General features: G+C 42.9%; 2 protein-coding genes across 3 annotated transcripts in view; both read left to right on the forward strand.

Annotated features, from left to right (window-relative positions):
* The first annotated feature begins 1103 nt into the window (after positions 1-1103).
* LOC117257952 (U8 snoRNA-decapping enzyme) lies at positions 1104-7194 on the forward strand. Its single transcript, XM_033628374.2, has 5 exons — positions 1104-1188; positions 1349-1480; positions 1773-1813; positions 6346-6586; positions 6724-7194. Exons 2-5 carry the CDS (start codon positions 1349-1351, stop codon positions 6964-6966), a joined length of 657 nt encoding a protein of 218 aa, XP_033484265.1. The 5' UTR covers positions 1104-1188; the 3' UTR covers positions 6967-7194.
* Positions 7195-8988: 1794 nt separating this feature from the next.
* Positions 8989-19560, forward strand: part of arhgap4b (Rho GTPase activating protein 4b) — a 40336-nt gene continuing 29764 nt past the window's right edge. The window contains exons 1-2 of one of the 2 annotated variants that reach the window (XM_033629586.2): positions 8989-9167; positions 19171-19525. In XM_033629586.2, coding sequence (XP_033485477.1) covers positions 19456-19525 — 70 coding nt within the window. In that variant the 5' untranslated portion in view covers positions 8989-9167; positions 19171-19455. The remainder of the gene's footprint in view (positions 9168-19170; positions 19526-19560) is intronic. The other variant, XM_033629584.2, reaches the window with a different exon arrangement.

Raw genomic sequence — 19560 nt, forward strand, 5'->3', positions numbered from 1 at the left:
GCCCAAAAACATATTTTGTAAGCTCACAGTTATCTTGACCTTTGACCTTTGACCATCAAAATCTAATCAGTTAATCCTTGAATCCAAGTGGACATTTGCATCAAATTTGAGGTAAGTCCTTAAAGGCCTTTTTAAGATATTGCCTTCCTGTGAATGACATAGTTGCAACAGTGATCTTGACCTTTGACCACCAAAGTCTATGCAGTTTATTGTCGAGTCCAAGTGGAGGTGTGTGCCAAATAAAAACAAAAAAAAAAATCCTCAAGGTGTTCTTGAGATATCACGTTCACAAGAATGCAAAGGATATGGTCACAGTGATCTTGACCTTTGACCACCAAATTTTAATCAGTTCATCCTTGAACCAAAGTAGACAGATCCCCCCAAAGTGTTCTTAAAATATGTTCACAAGAATGAGAGGGATGCAAGGTCACAGTGACCTTGACTTTCGACCACCAAAACCAAATCAGTTCATTGTTGAGTCCAAATAAATGTTTGTGTCAAATTTTTAAAAATAAAATTGCCTCAAGATGTTCTTGAGATATCGCATTCGCCAGAATGACACGGACAAGGTCACAGTGACCTTGACCTTTGACCACCAAAATCTAATCAGTTCATTATTGAGTCCAAGTGAACATTCGTGCCAAATTTGAAAAAATTCTCTCAAAGCGTTCTTGAGAAACTGCATTTATGAGAATGGACAGCTGAAAACAAAATGCCTCTGGCCACAGCTATGGCGCAGAGGCAAAAAGTCACTGTCAAACCTATTCAATAAAAATATAGATTTGTTTTGGAATAGTAAGCAATATGATGGTTGTCCCAAAATACATACTGACCACTAACTAATCACATTAGTTTTAACGTAGAATTATGTCAATAGTCATTAGACATTAGAATAAGAAAAGAAATTGTTACGAAATTGTTAATATATTCAAACAATATAAACATTTTTACACTAAAGTATAAAATATTTGAATTATCGTAAAAGATATATGCAATAGGCTACGCTAATGCCCATGAAAAGTTCTGTCCAGGGCAGGGATTCCCCAGTTGTCAGGCCTACTCCACACCAACAGAGGGAGCTAAAGCTTCTTAGATACAAGTCACAAGATCTCCCTCCAAGCTTCCTGATTTTGAATAGCCTGCCATAAGATTTTCCACATACAAACCCGCAGGACTTAAAGCTAATCAGTAGGTTTCAGTCATTGGGCAGGGGGGTAAATAAACACAACAATTGTATTTGGATGATGTCACACTAGCAGCACATGACAAGGGAGCAGCCATGCATAGTGATAGGTAAGAACTGAATTGTGACTGTAATTTTGCACTGTGTTTGTCTGTATACTTGTAGATGGCGAGTGGACAGCTGTCGAGGGCAGAGGCATTGGAGTGCTCACGCTGCAAGCATGCCTGTCACGTGATGCTCTACTGTGACACGAAATCTCAGCTGTTTGGGAGGTTTCCCATAAGACATATCATACTGGTGAGGAAGAGCACCTTGTGTGTGTGTGTGTGTGTGTGTGTGTGTGTGTGTGTGTGTGTGTGCGTGCGTGTGTGCGTACGTGCAATGTGGCCAAAACGGTGCACACATGCATGTGTTTGTGTCTGAATGGAACTGACTGAGTCCCTGCATGCACAAGTGATGCACACTTCTGCTTTCAGTGTTTCTGCCTGTTTGCATAAAAACACACTGCTGTTTGTTAGTGAGCATCACTGCCTCCGTGTGTGGATGCATCAGCGTGTGAGTGTATAACAGCCTCTGTCACTTCCCACAGATGCAGATGCGCTTTGACGGTCTGCTGGGTTTCCCTGGCGGGTGAGTCTTTCCTGGTGCTGCTTTTGTTTTATCCTTTTATGTGCACAGCACAGGTACGTTTAGCTGAGGTTTGTAAGTCTCTCTGTTTCTTCACAGATGAGCCCGTTCAAAAGATATAAACCTGTGTGGCACAGAATAACTATTCACACGCTTGTCACTGGAGTACATAAACTACAAGGATGAACAGTGAAACATGACATGACAGGTTCTTCTGTAAGGTACCTTGTCTTGCCATAAAAATAAAAAACAGTTTCAAACAACTGTAACTGCCAGACACGTACTGCTTAATTAGTATTCAACTTAAAATGAATCACTTGTTTCTTTGTGTCTGGGATTTACAGTAGTCACTGCCAAGATTTCTGCAGCATCATTTGCTAACAGTGCATTTATGTAATGCAGCAAGAATAAAAGTCTGACAAATCATGATAACATTGCAAAAGAAAGGGAAACTGCATTAGCAAATGGTAGCAGTGGTCAGAAGCAGCACTGTCCCAGTTTACATACAGTAGGCATACTTATTGTACACAGTATCTTTTTCTATTACTATTGTGTTTGCAGTTAGTGTACAAATTTAACTGTTTTATACAACAACAGGAACTGAGACAATTTCTGCTCTGTTAATCAAACTGCAGCTCTGGAATGTCACTTCAAATAAAACTTCAAAATAGATAGCAACATATTTATGATTTAATAGTTATTAGCTGAGCAGATCAGCAAAAAAAATCTTTCAAATCTGGAAAGAAGCACCAAAATTTGACTGAGTGTACCTCTTGGGTCATTCTTTTGAAAAATCCCATTAGCCACGTAAATTTCAAGATGGCCGCCATTTCAACCATCTTTTATGACAGAACTTAATTTTCTGGGCCAATTTCAATGATTCTGGTGTCAAATTATAGTATTATTAAAGTTTCTTGCGTAAATAAATACTTACCACTTCTCCTATGTACTTCTCTCCATCACAGCCAGATAGAAGTGATGGGTGCTTCGTGAATTTGTGGTCACATGACAACAAATTGCACAGTAGCAGAGAAGCCGCAGAGACTGCAGATGTAAATTAGCTATATAGCTAACTTGGGCTGAACGGTTGTGTTGTGGGTTAGGGTTAGGGTTATAAACTAATTTAAAGGCGCTGTATGTGAGAATGTGGCCAAAACGGTTACTGCACTCAAATTCAAAATACTGCTGCAAGTCGTGTCCGCCCCCCCTCACCTCCAGATTCGAGGTTGCTGGACAGCGGCACGCTGGAGACTGATTTGTTTGCCCACGGGCGGCTGCCGTGGCAGGGCCGTGTCGCCACGTCCTTGATCTTCGGTTTTCCAGCGGACCGTTCGAGCAAGTCCAGCTTCTCTGCTGCTAACGCTGCTGCCGGGATACAGCTGAGGAGGAGCCGGCTGCTAATGCTATGTACCGGGACACTGCTAATGCTGCTTGCCGCGCTGCTGTAGCTCAGTCGTAACTGTAACTGATGCTTAGACTCTACTGACTGCGTGACTGGTAGACGGCGGTGGGTGGCGCAACAGGCCAAAACACAAATTCAAAACATAAACATGATTTGCGGACTGTAATTTTTTTTTTTAAATGTGAATATTCTAGCTGTACTATTGTTGTCGGTGAGATCAGTATGTTATATGAACATTATTCCTTAGTCTCTGTGACATATTAGGAGGATTTTACGATTATTTGCTTTAGATTTCTTACATATAGCTCCTTTAAAAATAGTGTGTGGGTCAACTTACCCACTGGCTCATCTTAAGCCACTCTCCCCTACACCATGTGTAGCAGCCCAGAGATCAGTAAGCATAATATTTTCTTTCAATGGCTGAAATATGGTAGAAGGAAGCTTCTTGGCCTCTTCAATACAATAAATCTGGCCTCTCTGTGGTCAAAAATATATGATTAGATATCAAGATTTTACTTATTGGACAATTTTACACAAAGTTGCCCCCAAAATAGCATTTATGGGATTGAATTGGGGGCCATCTTGGAAAAAATGGCGGCCATCTTGATTTTTGCATGGCTAATGAGTTTTATCAAAAGAACAACCACCAAGGAGTATTTGTGCCAATTTTGGTGCTTCTTTCCGCTTGTGAAAGATTTTACTGAAAAAATGCAATTAGCTGCTTAGCTATATTTTTTGTTTTCTAGGGTATTTACAAAGCTCCAGCTTCTGCATGTTCTTTGTACAATGCATCATGGGAAAATATTGTTCATCAGTTTACTGAAAAATCAAGCATTGGATGGCTTGTTATAAAATTTAGTACAGATGGTGTCCAAAGCTCAAAACCTTATCACCTTGGTGATCCTCTTTTTTTTTTTTTTTTTTAATTAGCAGGTTAAAGTATTTTTTGTCTGGTGAAAAATCTCTCTATCCACTCAATGGATTGCCACAACATTTTGTGGTTTTAAGTAAAATATCCCCAACAACCATCGGATTGTTTATCAAGAAATGTGATTCAGGCATTCATGTTTCCCTCAGGATATATTTTTTTAACTATGGTGATCCCTGCTTTTCATCAGGTCAAAATTTAAATTTGTCCAATACTTTGGCTCATGATCAAATAGGCTGCCTGCAAAACTAATGACGTTCATGACATCAGCCTCAGCTATACCTTGTGTTTAGCACTAGAGCCAACAAATGAGGGCAAATATTAGCATGCTAACATGCTAAACTAACATGGTAACGTGGTAGTAAACATAATTGCAAAACGTAAGCCTGCCAACGTTAGCATTTAGCTAAAACACAGCTGTGTCTGCGTACAGCCTCACAAAAGTGTTAGCATGGCTGTAGACTCTTGTTACTTTTACATCTTTTGTTTTCATATCTTTTACCTCTTTTACATCTTTTACCTACCTTCTTATCTTTCTACCAAATGTTTCTAATGGCATTTAAGAGAATCCACCACGCCTGAACGAAAACAGCCAATCAGAGCAGAGATGTCTCAGATTGAAAGATCCAATGACTTTTGACTTTATTGTAACTTGAGCAAGGGGTTATCTCCATCCATCCATCCATCCATCCATCCATCCATTTTTATCCGCTTATCCGGGGCTGGGTCGCAGGGGCAGCAGGCCAAGCAAAGCACCCCAGGCATCCCTCTCCCCAGCAACACTTTCCAGCTCCTCCTGGGGGACCCCAAGGCGTTCCCAGGCCAGACGGGATATGTAATCCTTCCAGCGTGTTCTGGGTCTGCCCCAGGGCCTCCTACCAGTGGGACGTGCCCGGAACACCTCCAGCGGGAGGCGCCCAGGAGGCATCCTGATCAGACGCCCGAGCCACCTCAACTGACCACTTTCAACGCGAAGGAGCAGCGGCTCTACTCTGAGCTCCCTCCAGATGTCCGAGCTCCTCACCCTATCTCTGAGGGTGAGGAGATACTACTGTATCTCGGGGTCTGAAAAGTGTCTTACACCTGCATGCTTTCTAATGGCCAGCAGGGGGCGACTTCACTGGTTGCTAAAAGAAGTCCAATAGTATAAAAGTCAGCGAGAAACCCTTCTTCTCATGTGATTCATTATCGCAGTAAACTTTTTCCTGATAGGTTTATAATCCCAATTGCTAGTTTCAAGTCTTCTTCAATATGGCATGATGTTCATTTTTTAAGTTATGGTCCTATTTAGTAATAGACGATACAGCAGGGTATGCACTTGGGCATGGCTATTTTGTGATTTACAAGTCTGTACCATGGCGGTGTCCAGATCCACCCCTCACTCCTCCACAGCTCCACCCTCTGGTCTATAATGCAAAAAAATCCTCCTCAGGGATGACGTTTTTCTTTAGGCTGACGCGGAAGTTAGCTTCACCCTGGTTCCCTCGTCAAAAAGCCTATGGGATTTTTGCATTGGATTCTTGACTATTGCAGAAAATAAGGTATTAGAAAAATGTTTTGTTTAGCAAGGTAATCTTCACAAATGAACACTCCTTATGATTTTTGAAGTAATTTTTTTTAAGTAAAATCTAATGTTAGGCTATAAACAAACTACACTACAGTTGCATGTCTTAACGTTGCCCCCGTTCGACCTGATGGTGGTCTGTAGTCTCATTTAGCAACTTGTTAGCATCCACCGTTTTAAAGACACATAAAAGCTTCTAGGTTCACAAGTGGGGTATTAACTGACGTATTTTACGTTGTAGAACAAAACAGGAAAGTCTCTTAAGCACGTGATAAGACCTTATTTCAGGCATCCAACCAAAACTCCATTAAAAAAAACCCATCGACTTTGAGACGCGGGAACTAGGAGTGCTAAAATGCTAATTTCCGGGTTTTAGGACTCATTTCTGGGGCACTCTATGGTAGTCGACAAATTCATGGGGGACGTCACAGTGGCTACGTCCACTTCCTTTACACAGTCTATGGACTTGAGGCAGGAGCAGCTCAGCAAACTAGTTTTGTTGTTTTAAATTGAGTGAGCTTTTCATTCAGCTTGATTTATTTACTTCCGCACTAAAAAGTCTCGGGAGAGCAGTACAGCTGAAATTGTTTATCTGCTTTCATATCTGATCCTGACCTTTGCCCCCAACTCCTACACTTCAGGCTTGTTAATCCATCGGAGGAGACCCTGGAAGCGGGGCTTAGCAGGGAATTGTTGGAGGAGCTGGGCGTGGCAGTGCCAATATCGGTAGAAGATCATGTGGACTCCCGATTTGCCCCTGCTTCCTCTCCCTCCCGCCCCTCCCGCCTTATCCTTCACTTCTACGTGAAGAAGATGGAGGAGGAACAGATTAGGGAGGTGGAGAGAGCGGCTGTATCCACTGCAACAGATTATGGACAGGAGGTACCGTGTGTGTGTGTATTTTTCTGTCTAGAATGACTGATTGCAGCCATTTACCCGATCTCATGCTCTGTTCCTTATCACCTGTTCTCTGTGTGTGTGTGTGTGTGTGTGTGTGTGTGTGCGTGTGTGTCTCTCAGGTTCTAGGAACGGTCAGAGTCCCTCTCTACACCATGAAAGCCGGGGGAGGCCTCGCGCCTTTCCTCTCGCACTCGTTCATCGGCAGCGCTCGCTCCCAGCTGGTCGACTCTCTGCTGCGCTTCAACCTGGTCACCCCTGAGGACTTGCATAAAGCCCTCGCACACTCGCTGAAGATACACACACAAAACGCAGAGGACCTGCATGGGGCCCTTGCGCTAACAGAGGCGAGGAAACGGTTTTGAAACACACCTGCACGTGCATCAGCACATCCTCTCAAGCACGCACTTACATTTTGGCCATCAGCAGTGCTCAACACAATCTTTCACTCACACACTTAATCCTACACACACACACAAACACACTGTGATACTGATTCTGAGCTGGTGACTCATAATTGCCTCATGCATCAAACAGTTTGGAGAAAACATTGTCAACTGCTCCACCATTAATGCAAATAAAATCATTTAACCGTCCATGATATTCCCACTTCTTCTGTCATTTTACTCCTGTTGTTGATTTTAAACTGAAAACTTGAAAAAACTAATTAAATGACGTGAAAGCAACTGCCATAGCAAACGACTTTCCTTCATCAAACCTTTTTGTATTTTTCTGTTATGATGATGATAACATATTAACGATTCTATCAGGATATTAGACACGTCAAAATATTGCAAGCTGGTGCCAGTGCATGCAAAACAACAGACAAAAGGAGGCAACACATGACTCTGAAAAGCAACCAGAACCATACAAGTCATTACACGGGGCTGTGCTACCTTATATGGCAATGCACAGGCACCCTGTGGTACTCTATATCTACCAAGATCAAAAGGGGCAGCATAAAAAACATTCTTTCCATTCAGGTAGAATTCTTTGTCTTTGTCCTACTCACAGTTTTGGTGGTTTCATTTATGAAGTTATTGCGGCGGCGCTGGTGCAATCCAAGGATTAATTACGTCCGTGACATACTATATAGCCTACAGGCGAAGATTTGATTCCGTTTAAGTGTACCCTCGGTGCGCATAACGCGCCTGCACCAGATGTTAGTAACCTCATTCCCAGACAATATTGCTGGCAGTGAGCAAGAGCAGAGACATGATGCTGCCTAATGTTCATAATACCTACTGTAAATGCACAATCTATCCATTGTTTTTTTGCAGGTGAATCCGCCTGACATGTTGGATATATTACGTGTACTTACTGTATAGTGCAGGAGTACATGCTGAGAGCATAAAACCAAACACAGTTTATGTTTGATTCATTACACTGCCGTCAGTGTGATAAACCAACCTCTGTGTTTGATAAATTGGATACAAAATGCACCTAAAAGATGGAGTGAGGGGATGAAGGATGCTGACAGAAACACACTGATTCACTCATGTTTTATTCAGTCTTTTATACAATATATTTATTGCAGAGTCATTTTACATGGAAAGGCACATCCATTAATCATAACTATATTCAGATTGACTCATCTTTGTTCAGGTGTGGATAGAATTAGTGATGCAAGTTGGACTTCTTTGTGACGGAGTGAGTGAAGTACAATGTGATCTGCTGTCAATACATGTCTCTCAATCAGCGTGTTTTTCTCAGCTGTCAAGAGGAAAAAATGCACCACATCCGGCGCAACAGACAGGAAACACAGGAGACGAGTCGTACGAAACACTGTTGTCTACAGTCGCGTCTGTGCAAGTCTGTGGCTCCTTTTGTGCTTGTATGTGTGAACGCAGCTGCTTGATGACATGCCTTTCTGAAGCATGCACGTGTATGTGCGTGCATGCATGGAAACGGTTGCATCCTGCACGAGAGTGCGCGAAGGGGAAAGGATGCTGTCATGTGATGGCGTTGTAAGGGCGAATAATACAAGGTCATCAGAAAAACAATTCGACAGAGAAAGGGATGGAGGGCTGGAGTGGGAGAGGGAGGGAGGGCAGTGCAGGCGAGGGATGGATGGATGGAGGTGGGGGGGAGAGCTGGAGTGAGGGATGCTGAGGGAGAAAGGCAGTATATTCATAGCAGCAGCGGTATTTATAGCCGCCCAGAGGAGAGGAGAGAGCACGGGGCGTGGCTTGGGTTGTGGCTTTCACACTGCTTCACAAGGCAGAGAGGGAGAGAGGGTGGGAATGGGAGGAGAGAAGCAGCTCTGGAGTGAGAGAGAGAGAGAGAGACAGAGAGAGAGGAGGGGGGGGAGGCTATTTGGCATATTTGGCAGGAGAGGGAAGAAAGAAAGGAGGGAGGGCTGCTTTTGAGAGAGTGTGTGTGTGCCTGAGAAATGAGAGAGAGAGAGAGAGAGAGAGAGGGAGGAGGGTACTGAGCTGAGAGAAATCTGTCAGATTCAAACACACTGCTCTGTGTGTGTGTGTGTGATAGAGAGAACGAGAGATGAGAAGAGAGGAGGAGAGCTGAGGAACAGATAGAAAGAGACAGCAGAGGACCACAAAGTGAGGTATGTACGGCTGTCACGCTGCACATGAATCCAATAACAACCTGTGTGTTTGTATATACTGTGTGTGTGTGTGTGAGTGTGTAAAAGTGCGTGCATGCTTGTGTGCATGCGTGACTAAAGTGAATGTCTGTGTGTTTATATATAGTTTAGTGTTTTAAAGGCACACTGTATTCACTTGGGGGTTTCTAAGTGGACAAATGGATGTAGGCTACTGGCTGTTGGGGGTATCAATTATGTAATATGTGTGCACCATTTGCAGTGTTGATGCTCTGTGTGTATGTGTGTGTGTGTGTGTTTACATGCGTGTGTAATTATGCTGGGGTGTTTATGTGGCCATTGTGTGGAGCACTGCTACAGTGCCTTGACCATATGGGGTGATTTACAGCCATTGTAAATATAACTCAACAACCCTGTGCTGCGAGAGCTGGGGGGACCTTAATTCCCCCCGCTCAGCTTATCACCTACACCACTGACAGCTAATTCACGTTCTGTTATTATATAATGAAGATAAGCAAATGGCTCAAACAGCCCTCTCTGATGCATCTACAAAGTGGCATTTCCTTTGTGCTGTTGCTTTTACAGTGCAACAACAAAGATTGTGATGGTAATGTGGCAGAGCAGCCTTGCCTGGGAAAATTGTAATGTTAAAAAGCGCTTGTAGCTTTCAAATATGATGAGCTGAAGTTCAAGTAACCTAATCCAATGCCAGTATCTTAAACATACAATATGGGCGTGCTGAGATTGTGATCGTGGTTGATTTGAATCGTGGAAATGCATGCTTACAGGTTGATACAGTGCTTAAAATCAAGATGCAACTCCCTCAAACATCAAACAGCATGATGGTTGACCATCTTGCCTTCACTGCATTTAATCAACAAAGAAACAGGTTTCACACTGATTCGAAACATGCAGAATACTCTTTGCACCATGTGACAACGGACAAATTATACATTTAATGTGCATTTACTGTGCTTGCACGAGCATAAGGTGCACAAAGTGACCCTGATTCTGATCTACTCCACTTCCTAAGGTTGTGCTTACCTCTGAGTTGTGGTAACCAACATCACTTAAGGAACATATAACATTAAATATGAAATTCTACCTCCAAATCTGAAAGAGTATGAGCAGAGATATGAGATTGTATCATCCAGTATTGGAAAAAACGCTTCTTTTATTTAAGAAAAAAAAAAAATGTTGTGTTCAAATTCTGCTAAAATGTTCCTTAAGTAACACTACAACTTATTGCCATCACAATATATTGTATGTATCTGAAGTGAACGTACCTATTATGCAGAATGGCCCATTTCAGTAAAGTGTAAACATGAATTTAACGTAACTAATCTGATTTTGTATCTTTAAGTAAAGCTGTCAGATGAATGTCATGGAGCAGAGGTATAACTTACAATAAAATGGATTGGATAACTTAGGTGAAGTTCAAGTACCTCAAAATTGTATTTAAGTACAGTACTTTGAGCTAATGCACCACTTACTTCCCACTTATATAAGTTTCACACTGAGATTCACTTATGCAGCCTGTAGTATAGAAAGAACCTCAGATTAAAGACCCAAGTCTGAACTGACCTCTAATGAGCGCTGTCAGAGAGTGTTCCAGGGAAAGTCCTGCTGGAGCAGTAGCGGCTTCAGCAGGGCCAGAGGAGCGGATGTGGCCAGCCTGACAGCCTCTTGGCCCTCACAGTGCCCGACTGTCCGAAACAGTTTTCATTTCACTTTCTTATTCATGCTCTCTGCCAGGACGCACAGGTATGCATTCCGCAAACATTACCTGTAAATGATCCTCTACATAAAACCAGACCAGGGCAGGACTTGAGAAGTATAGACGGCAGTGGAAATTCTTCTGCGGCCTTTGGCTTTAATTTTGCAGCCCTGTCTGATATAAAACTGCTCTCAGTGCTGCTGCAATTAGGTACCTTGCCAAAACTGAAAGGCACCTTATACTCTGTGTAAAATATATTCACTAAGCTGCATTGCCAAAGACCCTTTTATTGTAAATGTCACAAGTAGTGGTGGCCACACTTTCTTTTCTGTGATGCATTATGTGCAGCTCTCCGCTGCCACCTTGAAACTAGCTGTCCCCGTGCTGTGTGCTTTGGCAGTGATGAGAGCCAGGATTAAGCTGCTGCTGAAAACTTTCTGTGAGATTTGCAGGTACAGAGTAATTCTCTACAGATGGTGCGAGAGTAAAAACCTGTGGTAGCGTACTATGATATGGTTTCCTGTTTGCTACGGCAACTGCTGCACAAGCAGCAGTTTAGAGGGATACAGAAGAGTGCAGAGAGACTCTGGCAAGAAGCAAACTTTGTCAGTGATATGATGAATTTGGATTTTGCTACTTTGCATAGCTAATCTTGCATCAGCCTAAATCTCATGACACGTTCTAAATGAAACCCGGGGCCACAGCCAGTATGAGGGCGCTCTACCTGTTGTAGTGCAATCAGGTTGGCTCTGTGAGCTGCTTTCAGATTTGCCTTGCAATCTAGCAGCCAATGAATGAGCTAACATGTCAGGTAGCTTCCAGGGGTTCAAAGTGGATCAGCTTCAGTGTTTTGCGGTAGCATGCCTGTGAGAAAGCACAGGCTTAGAATCTGATTGGATACTTCATCTTAAAGTGAGACTGTGGAACTTTTTAAATAACACTTTCTGGCTTTTACAAATAGAAAATAAAATCCATTAGCCATTTTCACTCAATCGACCCTTTGCAAAACCCCACCTCCTTGGTTACTTTCAAACTTTCGCACCTAACATGTCAATATGCATTATCAGGTGAGAGACAGTGAGAGATAATCCAAAGGAAATAATCACACATTTCTGAAATAACACTAAAGTATCAGAAAGAAGTAGACAGAAAGGACTACAACATGCATTTAAAAGTAACATTCAGAATATGATCTATTGATGGTCAGTGTGAATAAAGAGGACATTAAAACTGTGGGTAAACATATGTAGGAACAATAATGTTCTTTCACAGCAGGGTAATTCAATGTATTGTTTTGTTTTAGGCTAACGTTTATGACTCCCTACACCTTTCATTATCTAGCTAATATCTGTTTTAGCCCATTGCTAGCAAAATTAAATTATCCCACTTCTCCATTTGTTTACGGTGCCAACAGCCTCAAACGGTAAACAACTGCCTAACTTAAAACACAAGTAATTTACGATGAATATTAATCTGTCTTTGTTAGCCAACGTGCTAAGCTAGCTAGTGTCTTACCTTGAGAAAACAAAGAAGTTTTTGTTGAATGTTTAATGGATTCAGCTGTGGGTGAGGTCATTTTTCCTCTCGAGATTTCAGTTTCAGAAAAGGAAAAAATACGACATGCGACGACGCTTGACAGGCCTCCTGTACCTAGTTATGGTTGCCAATTTAGGATTGGCCTGCTCACTGACTATCTCAGCCTGCGTGTACCTGGTATCAATACATGTCTTGGGTGATCTGATCACAAGTGGACCACGCTAAATTCAAGTGTAAACAACCACCAGGATGTGATCCATCATGATCCAGTCACTCAAACCACATGCTGAAGTGGACGCATTTGAACACATATCTTTTGTAGTGTAAATGCTAGCGTGTCCTGATGTGTCCCGAACAAGGACTACGTCATCAGTGCAGGGCGTATTGGTTGTTTTGGCAACAGTGCTACGAGCGGTGAGACTCAAGATGATGTTGTAAAATGTCATAACCTCCTGTTTAAATTGGCGATATGCGTCTCCGTTTGCGTTTGTACCATTTACAGCCTAAACGTAAACAAAGATGGATGCCTCCAAGAAAGCTGTCGTTGCTATTGCAGTAGTGGAGCCTTTTATATTAGCAACACTGCTAGCTACTTTCACCAACACCAACGGATAAACAACACATAAACGACATTCCACGCACAACAGCACATCATAAATCATTCCCATAAGGCATTATAATGTGTACGAGTAATTAAAATGAAAAATGAAAATGAAAATGAAAAATCAAATTTGCTAAACAGTAAAAATAATAGTAAAGAGCAGAGCCACTTATGGTAAATATAGGGCGCAGCCATCTTTGCTTACGTCAGTCTTTCAAAACTCGTAGTCCTCTGAGTTCATACGAGACCGCTACTGGTAGAACGGCCTCAAAGAGGCGTGTCATGACGTGTTGCTGCGTAATTTTGCGCAGCTTCCTGTCTTTCCTACCGCCTTACTAGTGGTAAGATCTATATGGAACGGACCATTATGCTATGATCCATTTACGTTGCTACAAGCGCTGAGACTCAAGATGATGTCGTAAAATGTCGTAACTTCCTGTTTAAATTGCCGATATGTGTCCCCGTTTGCGTTTGTACCATTTACGACCTAGGCGTAAACAAGCGATAAGATCTATATGGAACACACCATTAACCATTTTACGACCAGCTGGACAAAGTGTTGCGTGACCATCCATCGTTTTGCCCAATGGAAGGACATGTGCCAAATTCTACTAACAGCGATGTCTCCAGCCATATAGACACAACCGCTAACATGACACATGACTAGCAAGCATGTTGGCGAGAGTGGGAACTTAATAACCATGCACAGGGCCCTTTGACCTTCCAGCGTATGGGACGTAGGCAATAAAGATATCCAAACACAGGTGGTCAGCTGGACAATAGACACAGGTGTGAACGGCAATGCGTCTCAGCTGTCCGCTTGTGTTCAGATTAACAAAACGCATGTTCATGCCAGGTATAAACAAGCTCGATGACTCATCTCATCTTGTACTACTGTCACGCTGAGTTAGGCCTATAACATCCAGCGTTATCCTGTAATTGTCATTCTACTGAAGCTATTTAGTGTCGCTCTTTCATAAAATTTGGGTGCTCACAAGAGACAGATTTTAAAAGGAATGATAAACATCGATGCAGCAGAGGCCAAGATATCCTGACTTTAAATATCCAGTATCAGTCAAAGAACACTGCATTCTATTTTAACAACTGGAGTAGTACTTCTCAAGACAAGTAAACTGACCTTGATTTGTAAAATAGGTGGAGAGCCCTTTTAAGCTGCCTTTCACTAGTAGGACTTGCAGCAAGATTGCCAGACACTGTCGGTCCATCTAAATAACATAATTAAAAAAAAGGAAAGACATGCTGTGGCGCTACCGTAAACTGAAACACACCTGTCTCCTGCTAAAACTACTTCAGGTCATGACGAGGTCTGTACCACAAAAAGCTGCTGTAAGCTGTGACAGCAGAGGTCGTGTCTGCTGCTGATTATATGAGTTAATTCCATTACGCTTCATGTCGGTGCTACACCTACAGTAGACCCTGCACAATAAGATAACACAGTGCACGTGCAGCATGAATCGTTCTTATTTTGTTGTATGCTTGATTATAGTTTGAAACCATTTTGTCTATCCATTCTATTGTTTAACATTATATTTTCCAAGTGTTGTTTGTCTCCCTGCTTCCTCCTGCAGCATAAATTGCAACACGCGTCGTCTCCTAATCATGTTTGTGTCTGTAAGAGCCTCTCCAATCAGTTTGTCAGACAGACGAGTGTCACACCTGACTCTACCTGACTTGTGTTCAGAGCGGTGAATGTACAGCTGTAGCACAAATCAGCATAATATCATGTTCGACACGTGTGCACCCTTTTAACAGTTCAGTGCTTATCTGTGATCATACTGCGCCGATAAGGATGATAATTCAACGTCTGTGCACACTGTTACAGTTCAGCTTAAAAACCTCATATTTCCCAAAAGTCAGCTTTTCAGGAAGTGAGATCATCTGGCCGAGGGTCCTGCTGACACCCATGTGTTTTGTTTTTGACATTTTACTCTGCATTAGTAATGGTTTGGCTTTGTCCCACGTTTGCAGGGATCAGGGACCATTTTACTGCTCACAGGAAGCAGCCGTTGAGACACAATGCAGCTGTAAGAATTTTGGAAATATTTCTGCAAAAGACATAACATGAGATGAAGTTCTGTACAGTAACAGGGTCAACGTCGCTCAGCGTGGTTGGCTGTCAACGATGTCAGGAAAGCCCCGTACAGTATCTTTCATAACATCAAACACAATATCCCGCTTGTATTACTTCTGCTTAGTGCTTCATGTTTTTTCCCTCAGAAGAAATTAGCAGAAAATCCCCTCAGTAGCAATAAGGATCTATCACACTGCACCACATGTATCCTCTCTTGTCTTCAATCTACTTTATATTCACTGCGTGTACCGCATGACCTCCTTCTTTCATTGACCTTGACTTTAAGTATGAAACACTGTTTCCAGATAACCTCCGTCTCTCTGCCCCCACTGCCCTTTTTGCGTCTCTCCCCCTCAGCCAGTCGGGTTCTCTCTTTTCCCCGGCCTTTTGCTGGATCACTCGCAACCCCCTCTTCCCTCTTTCCCCAGATCATTTACATTCGCTTTGTTCTGTGCAGATTAAGGTCGCACGCTGATGAAGGCCTCGGGAGCCTCCAAGGTCTCGGGGCCCTCACAGTCTCATTTTCAGAAAAATCTATCTGCTACACTTCTCCATTTGGTCTCCATTTCTTTCTGAAACCGTTGCTGAAGTGCGTCTGCCTCACATCCACCACACAGTTTTGGCAAGAGGAAACGACTGCATTTTTTTTAGTTCTGAGTAATGGGCTTCAGTTAAATGCAACATGTTAGAACAATCAAGAGCAATATAAAGTTTTCCCACAGCACTGTGACTTACAGGAGACTGCCTGAAACCAGGTCAGTATTAGGTCACATTAGATGTGGTTTCTGTTGGAGTTCACAGTTTGGGTTTTATCAAAACCCAAATTATTACTTGAGGCTGATTGAGGAACAATGTTTCCAGTGAAAGCAGCATACTTTGGCACCCATTGCAGAGTGCTGAAACCTGTTGAGAAACTGACACAGGATGTGGGAAGTGAAGTTGCCTCTGTGTGTGTGTGTGTGTGTGTGTGTATATGTGTGTTTGTGTGCTTGCCAGCCTGTGCGAAAGTAAAAAGCAAGACAGTGAGTGTGTGAACTCATCTTCTCAGTACAGTTTACGCTGACTAATAAACATCCATGCAAATGTCTGTGTCTAATGCAATGTAAGCATTTAATCATGTGCACGTAGGACTAATTTGGTTATAACTGTAGGCTACCTGGACTTTTAATTTCTACTGTACAAGCAGAACAACTCCAGAAGCTGATTTTTTATTGTCTTCCAGTGTTTCTCATTCAACAGCATCTAACAGTTTTAGACATTTAAAACATGCCAAAACTGCCTTTAAAGGGGTACTCCAGTAGTTTAGTATTGCACATCCATGAAGTTGGAAGACTTGCATGATGCAACTTTATAAAAGAACATTCAAAAACTATGCAGCAGAGGCTCAGATATCCTAATTTTCAGTCCCTAGTTTACTCTCACAAGTGCTTGATCCTACACTTCCCATAATGCATCTCAGTGCATATCTTCATTAATCCCTCCCTACCTAGTAACCAACCATGTCTTTTAAATTGACTCCCAACGCTCATCACTTATGTTTTCCATTTAAAAGCCCAAAACTGTTGTAAAATGGGAGGAGCTATTCTGAGAAAAAAAGTCCAGCATACAAGACTGTATCGATAAAAACTACAACTCCCAGGGTGATTAAGGAAGAAACATCCCCAGAATCACAGAACAGAGAAAATACAATTTGCAGCTTATGAATGAATGTGACTCTAGGTCAGTTTCAAATGAATGTAGGAGCTATGTGTTTTGTTTGCAACTCAAGAACAAAGGTTATAACATTGTAACCCTAGTTGTGTTAGCACAGGCAAAGCCCTCCAATAGATATCTCCATCAATCATGAGCACGCATTTGCCCACTGAAATTTGCATGAACGTAGCCAGCCAATCAGGACGTGCCTACCGAAATACATGTAAGGCATATAAAACTATCGCTATGAGGTAGAGGGTTCCACCTGTGCTAATAGAACTAGGGTTACAATATCACAACCTTCGTGCTTTCTCACACAGGCTTGCCCTCTACTGGACCCTACAGGTACAGTGAGTGGAGCCTGATGAATGTAGCCCTCCCGCGACATAACATTCACCCAGCTAAACTGATTCTGACTGGCTAAACCTAGGCTGCCACAGCAGAGAAGTAGAAGGCCCCAGCCAACCCTGGTGGTAAGCAACCACACTGGGTTGAGCCATCGTCTAACCTTGCAAGCAATGGAAAGCAATAGAAACCCTGCACATCACCTTACCGAGGTCATCAAGGAGCACGTAAACATGTGGGTATGTTGTGTCCACAGAGGAGTTAGTTGCAGCACAACTGACGGGAACTGCTCATTGGTCCGACAGCCCATTGGTCCAACATCCCATTGTTCCGACCATATTAAACCCATTGTTCTGAAGTCCCATTGTTCCAAAATCATCATGATGCCCTGTGGTTAAGGTCTGGTTAGGTTTAGGCACAAAAACCACTTGGTTAGGGTCAGGAAAAGATCATGGTTTGGGTTAAAATGAAAAAGAAAGTGGAAAACACATAAGCTGTGAGCCTGCTTTGCCTCAAGCCTTTCCCAGCGGACCCAGAGCCGGTCGCAGCGCACCACCAAGGCAGAAATACGCCTGCCGGGAGCCGTTCAGCACCACGGAGAGTTCCCCACACAACCCTGACCCCAGAGTTAATAACACGAGGTTATGGTGTTTCATTCTCTCCTCTCTATGACACTTGTATCTCGACCAGTAGCCTACTTTTGTTGCGTTTGCTGATCCTCTATGGTACACAAATACAGTATAGCCTAGTATAATCACATATCGGAACAACGGGACGTCAGACTAAGCAGAGGTCGGAACAATGACACACATCCAACCCTTTTCACCAGTCGTGTCGTTCAAGCGAGTACAAACCCTGAAAAGGAGAAGAGACAGAACCGTGGACAGGCAGGACATAGACTACGACACTGATGGCTAAATACTACTGCTTTACGCTGTGGGTTCTGCACGTATTTTGATAGGTATGTCTTGATTGGTAAGCTACATTTACGCAAATTTCATTGGGCAAATTCGTCCTTTTGATTGGAGGAGAGCATTATCCCGAGAGTCCAGTAGAGGGTGGAGCCTGTGTAGACAGAACAAAGTGTTTTGAACTCACAGCAGCTCTGAATCACACCATTAACGAGCTTCTGCTCCACAGAAACAGTAGCTGAGACTCATGGGTATCGAAGTATTTATATCGTCTTTCATTTAAATAAAACTTTGAAATAGGAATTCAAAGTGATCAAATGTACTTATGACGCTAGCGACTTCTCCCACTGCTCTTGATGAGACGACCCTGATGACATCACTAGGGTTAGTTTTTCAAACTTGTGAAAGCTTCTTCAGAATCGCGAAAGACATCAAACAACTGTTTTCTCATGATGAGTAAACTGACTTTGATGTGTACAGTTGGTGGAGTTTCCCTTTAATGTGTTTGAACAACAATGGCAACCCACAAAATGAATGTGAGAATTTGTTAATACATCAAAACATGAGTCGAGACCCAAAGTAGATCCCAGTTTCTCCAGAGAGTATTTACTTTATCCTGCTGTGACTCTAGATTCTCTTCTTGACCTTTTTCCTCCAAGAATCGTGTTGAACTTGGTACAGTATGTGACAAAAAAATGAGTGAAGACAGTTGCTTGTGTATTTGACCATTAACTTTATGGACATTGCCAACCCTCGACCTCAAGGCCTTGAATGTCCTTCATTACTGCTGTTACTCATCACCTCTCATCTTCCCATCCCCCATCCTTCCTCCCTCACATCCCCATCACTTTGCTCTCTTACTGTCCATTCGGCGCTCTGCCCCCCACCCTCGCTGTCCTTCCTATTAAATCTCCCTTCTCTGGTGTCACTGTCCCTTTCTGTCTTGTCGCCCTGGCCTCATTTGTCCTCTGGCTCTCTCTTTTTCTTATTCTGGTCTCAGTAAATCTGCATTTCTTGCCCCCTGTTGTCCTCTTGTCATCCATATCCACTGCTTCTCTAACCGTTATCCTCTCTTCCTCCACTCTCTTTTTATCCCTCTGTCGGCTGCTCAGGCCCGTTCACCTATGGATCAGCATTCATATCGGAAACCTAAGGGATTCCATGACCACATCGACCCAACTGACATCCCCGCAGAGCGCAGCACATCGACACTGATGCCGATGCTCTGCACGCAGCTGTAGAACAGCAAGGCCAAGGGGGTCAGAGGTGGAAGGTCACAGACTACAGAGCCAGAGCAGGAACTAAGGTTAAAAGGTGCCAGGAGGCGTGACTGAGAGGCTACAAGAAGAATCAGAGATCAGGAAGGAAGGTCTCAGTGACAGAGTCAAGGGTCAAAGATGATGACATCACATGGAAAGCTAAGGAAGGAGAAGGGGAGTCTGGCCGAGTACGAATCGCAGATGAAAGGTAAGACGCTCCGGATCTGCATATGTATGTGTGTG

This window comes from Epinephelus lanceolatus, chromosome 8, assembly GCF_041903045.1.
Source record: "Epinephelus lanceolatus isolate andai-2023 chromosome 8, ASM4190304v1, whole genome shotgun sequence".
In the NCBI taxonomy this organism is placed as follows: domain Eukaryota; kingdom Metazoa; phylum Chordata; class Actinopteri; order Perciformes; family Serranidae; genus Epinephelus; species Epinephelus lanceolatus.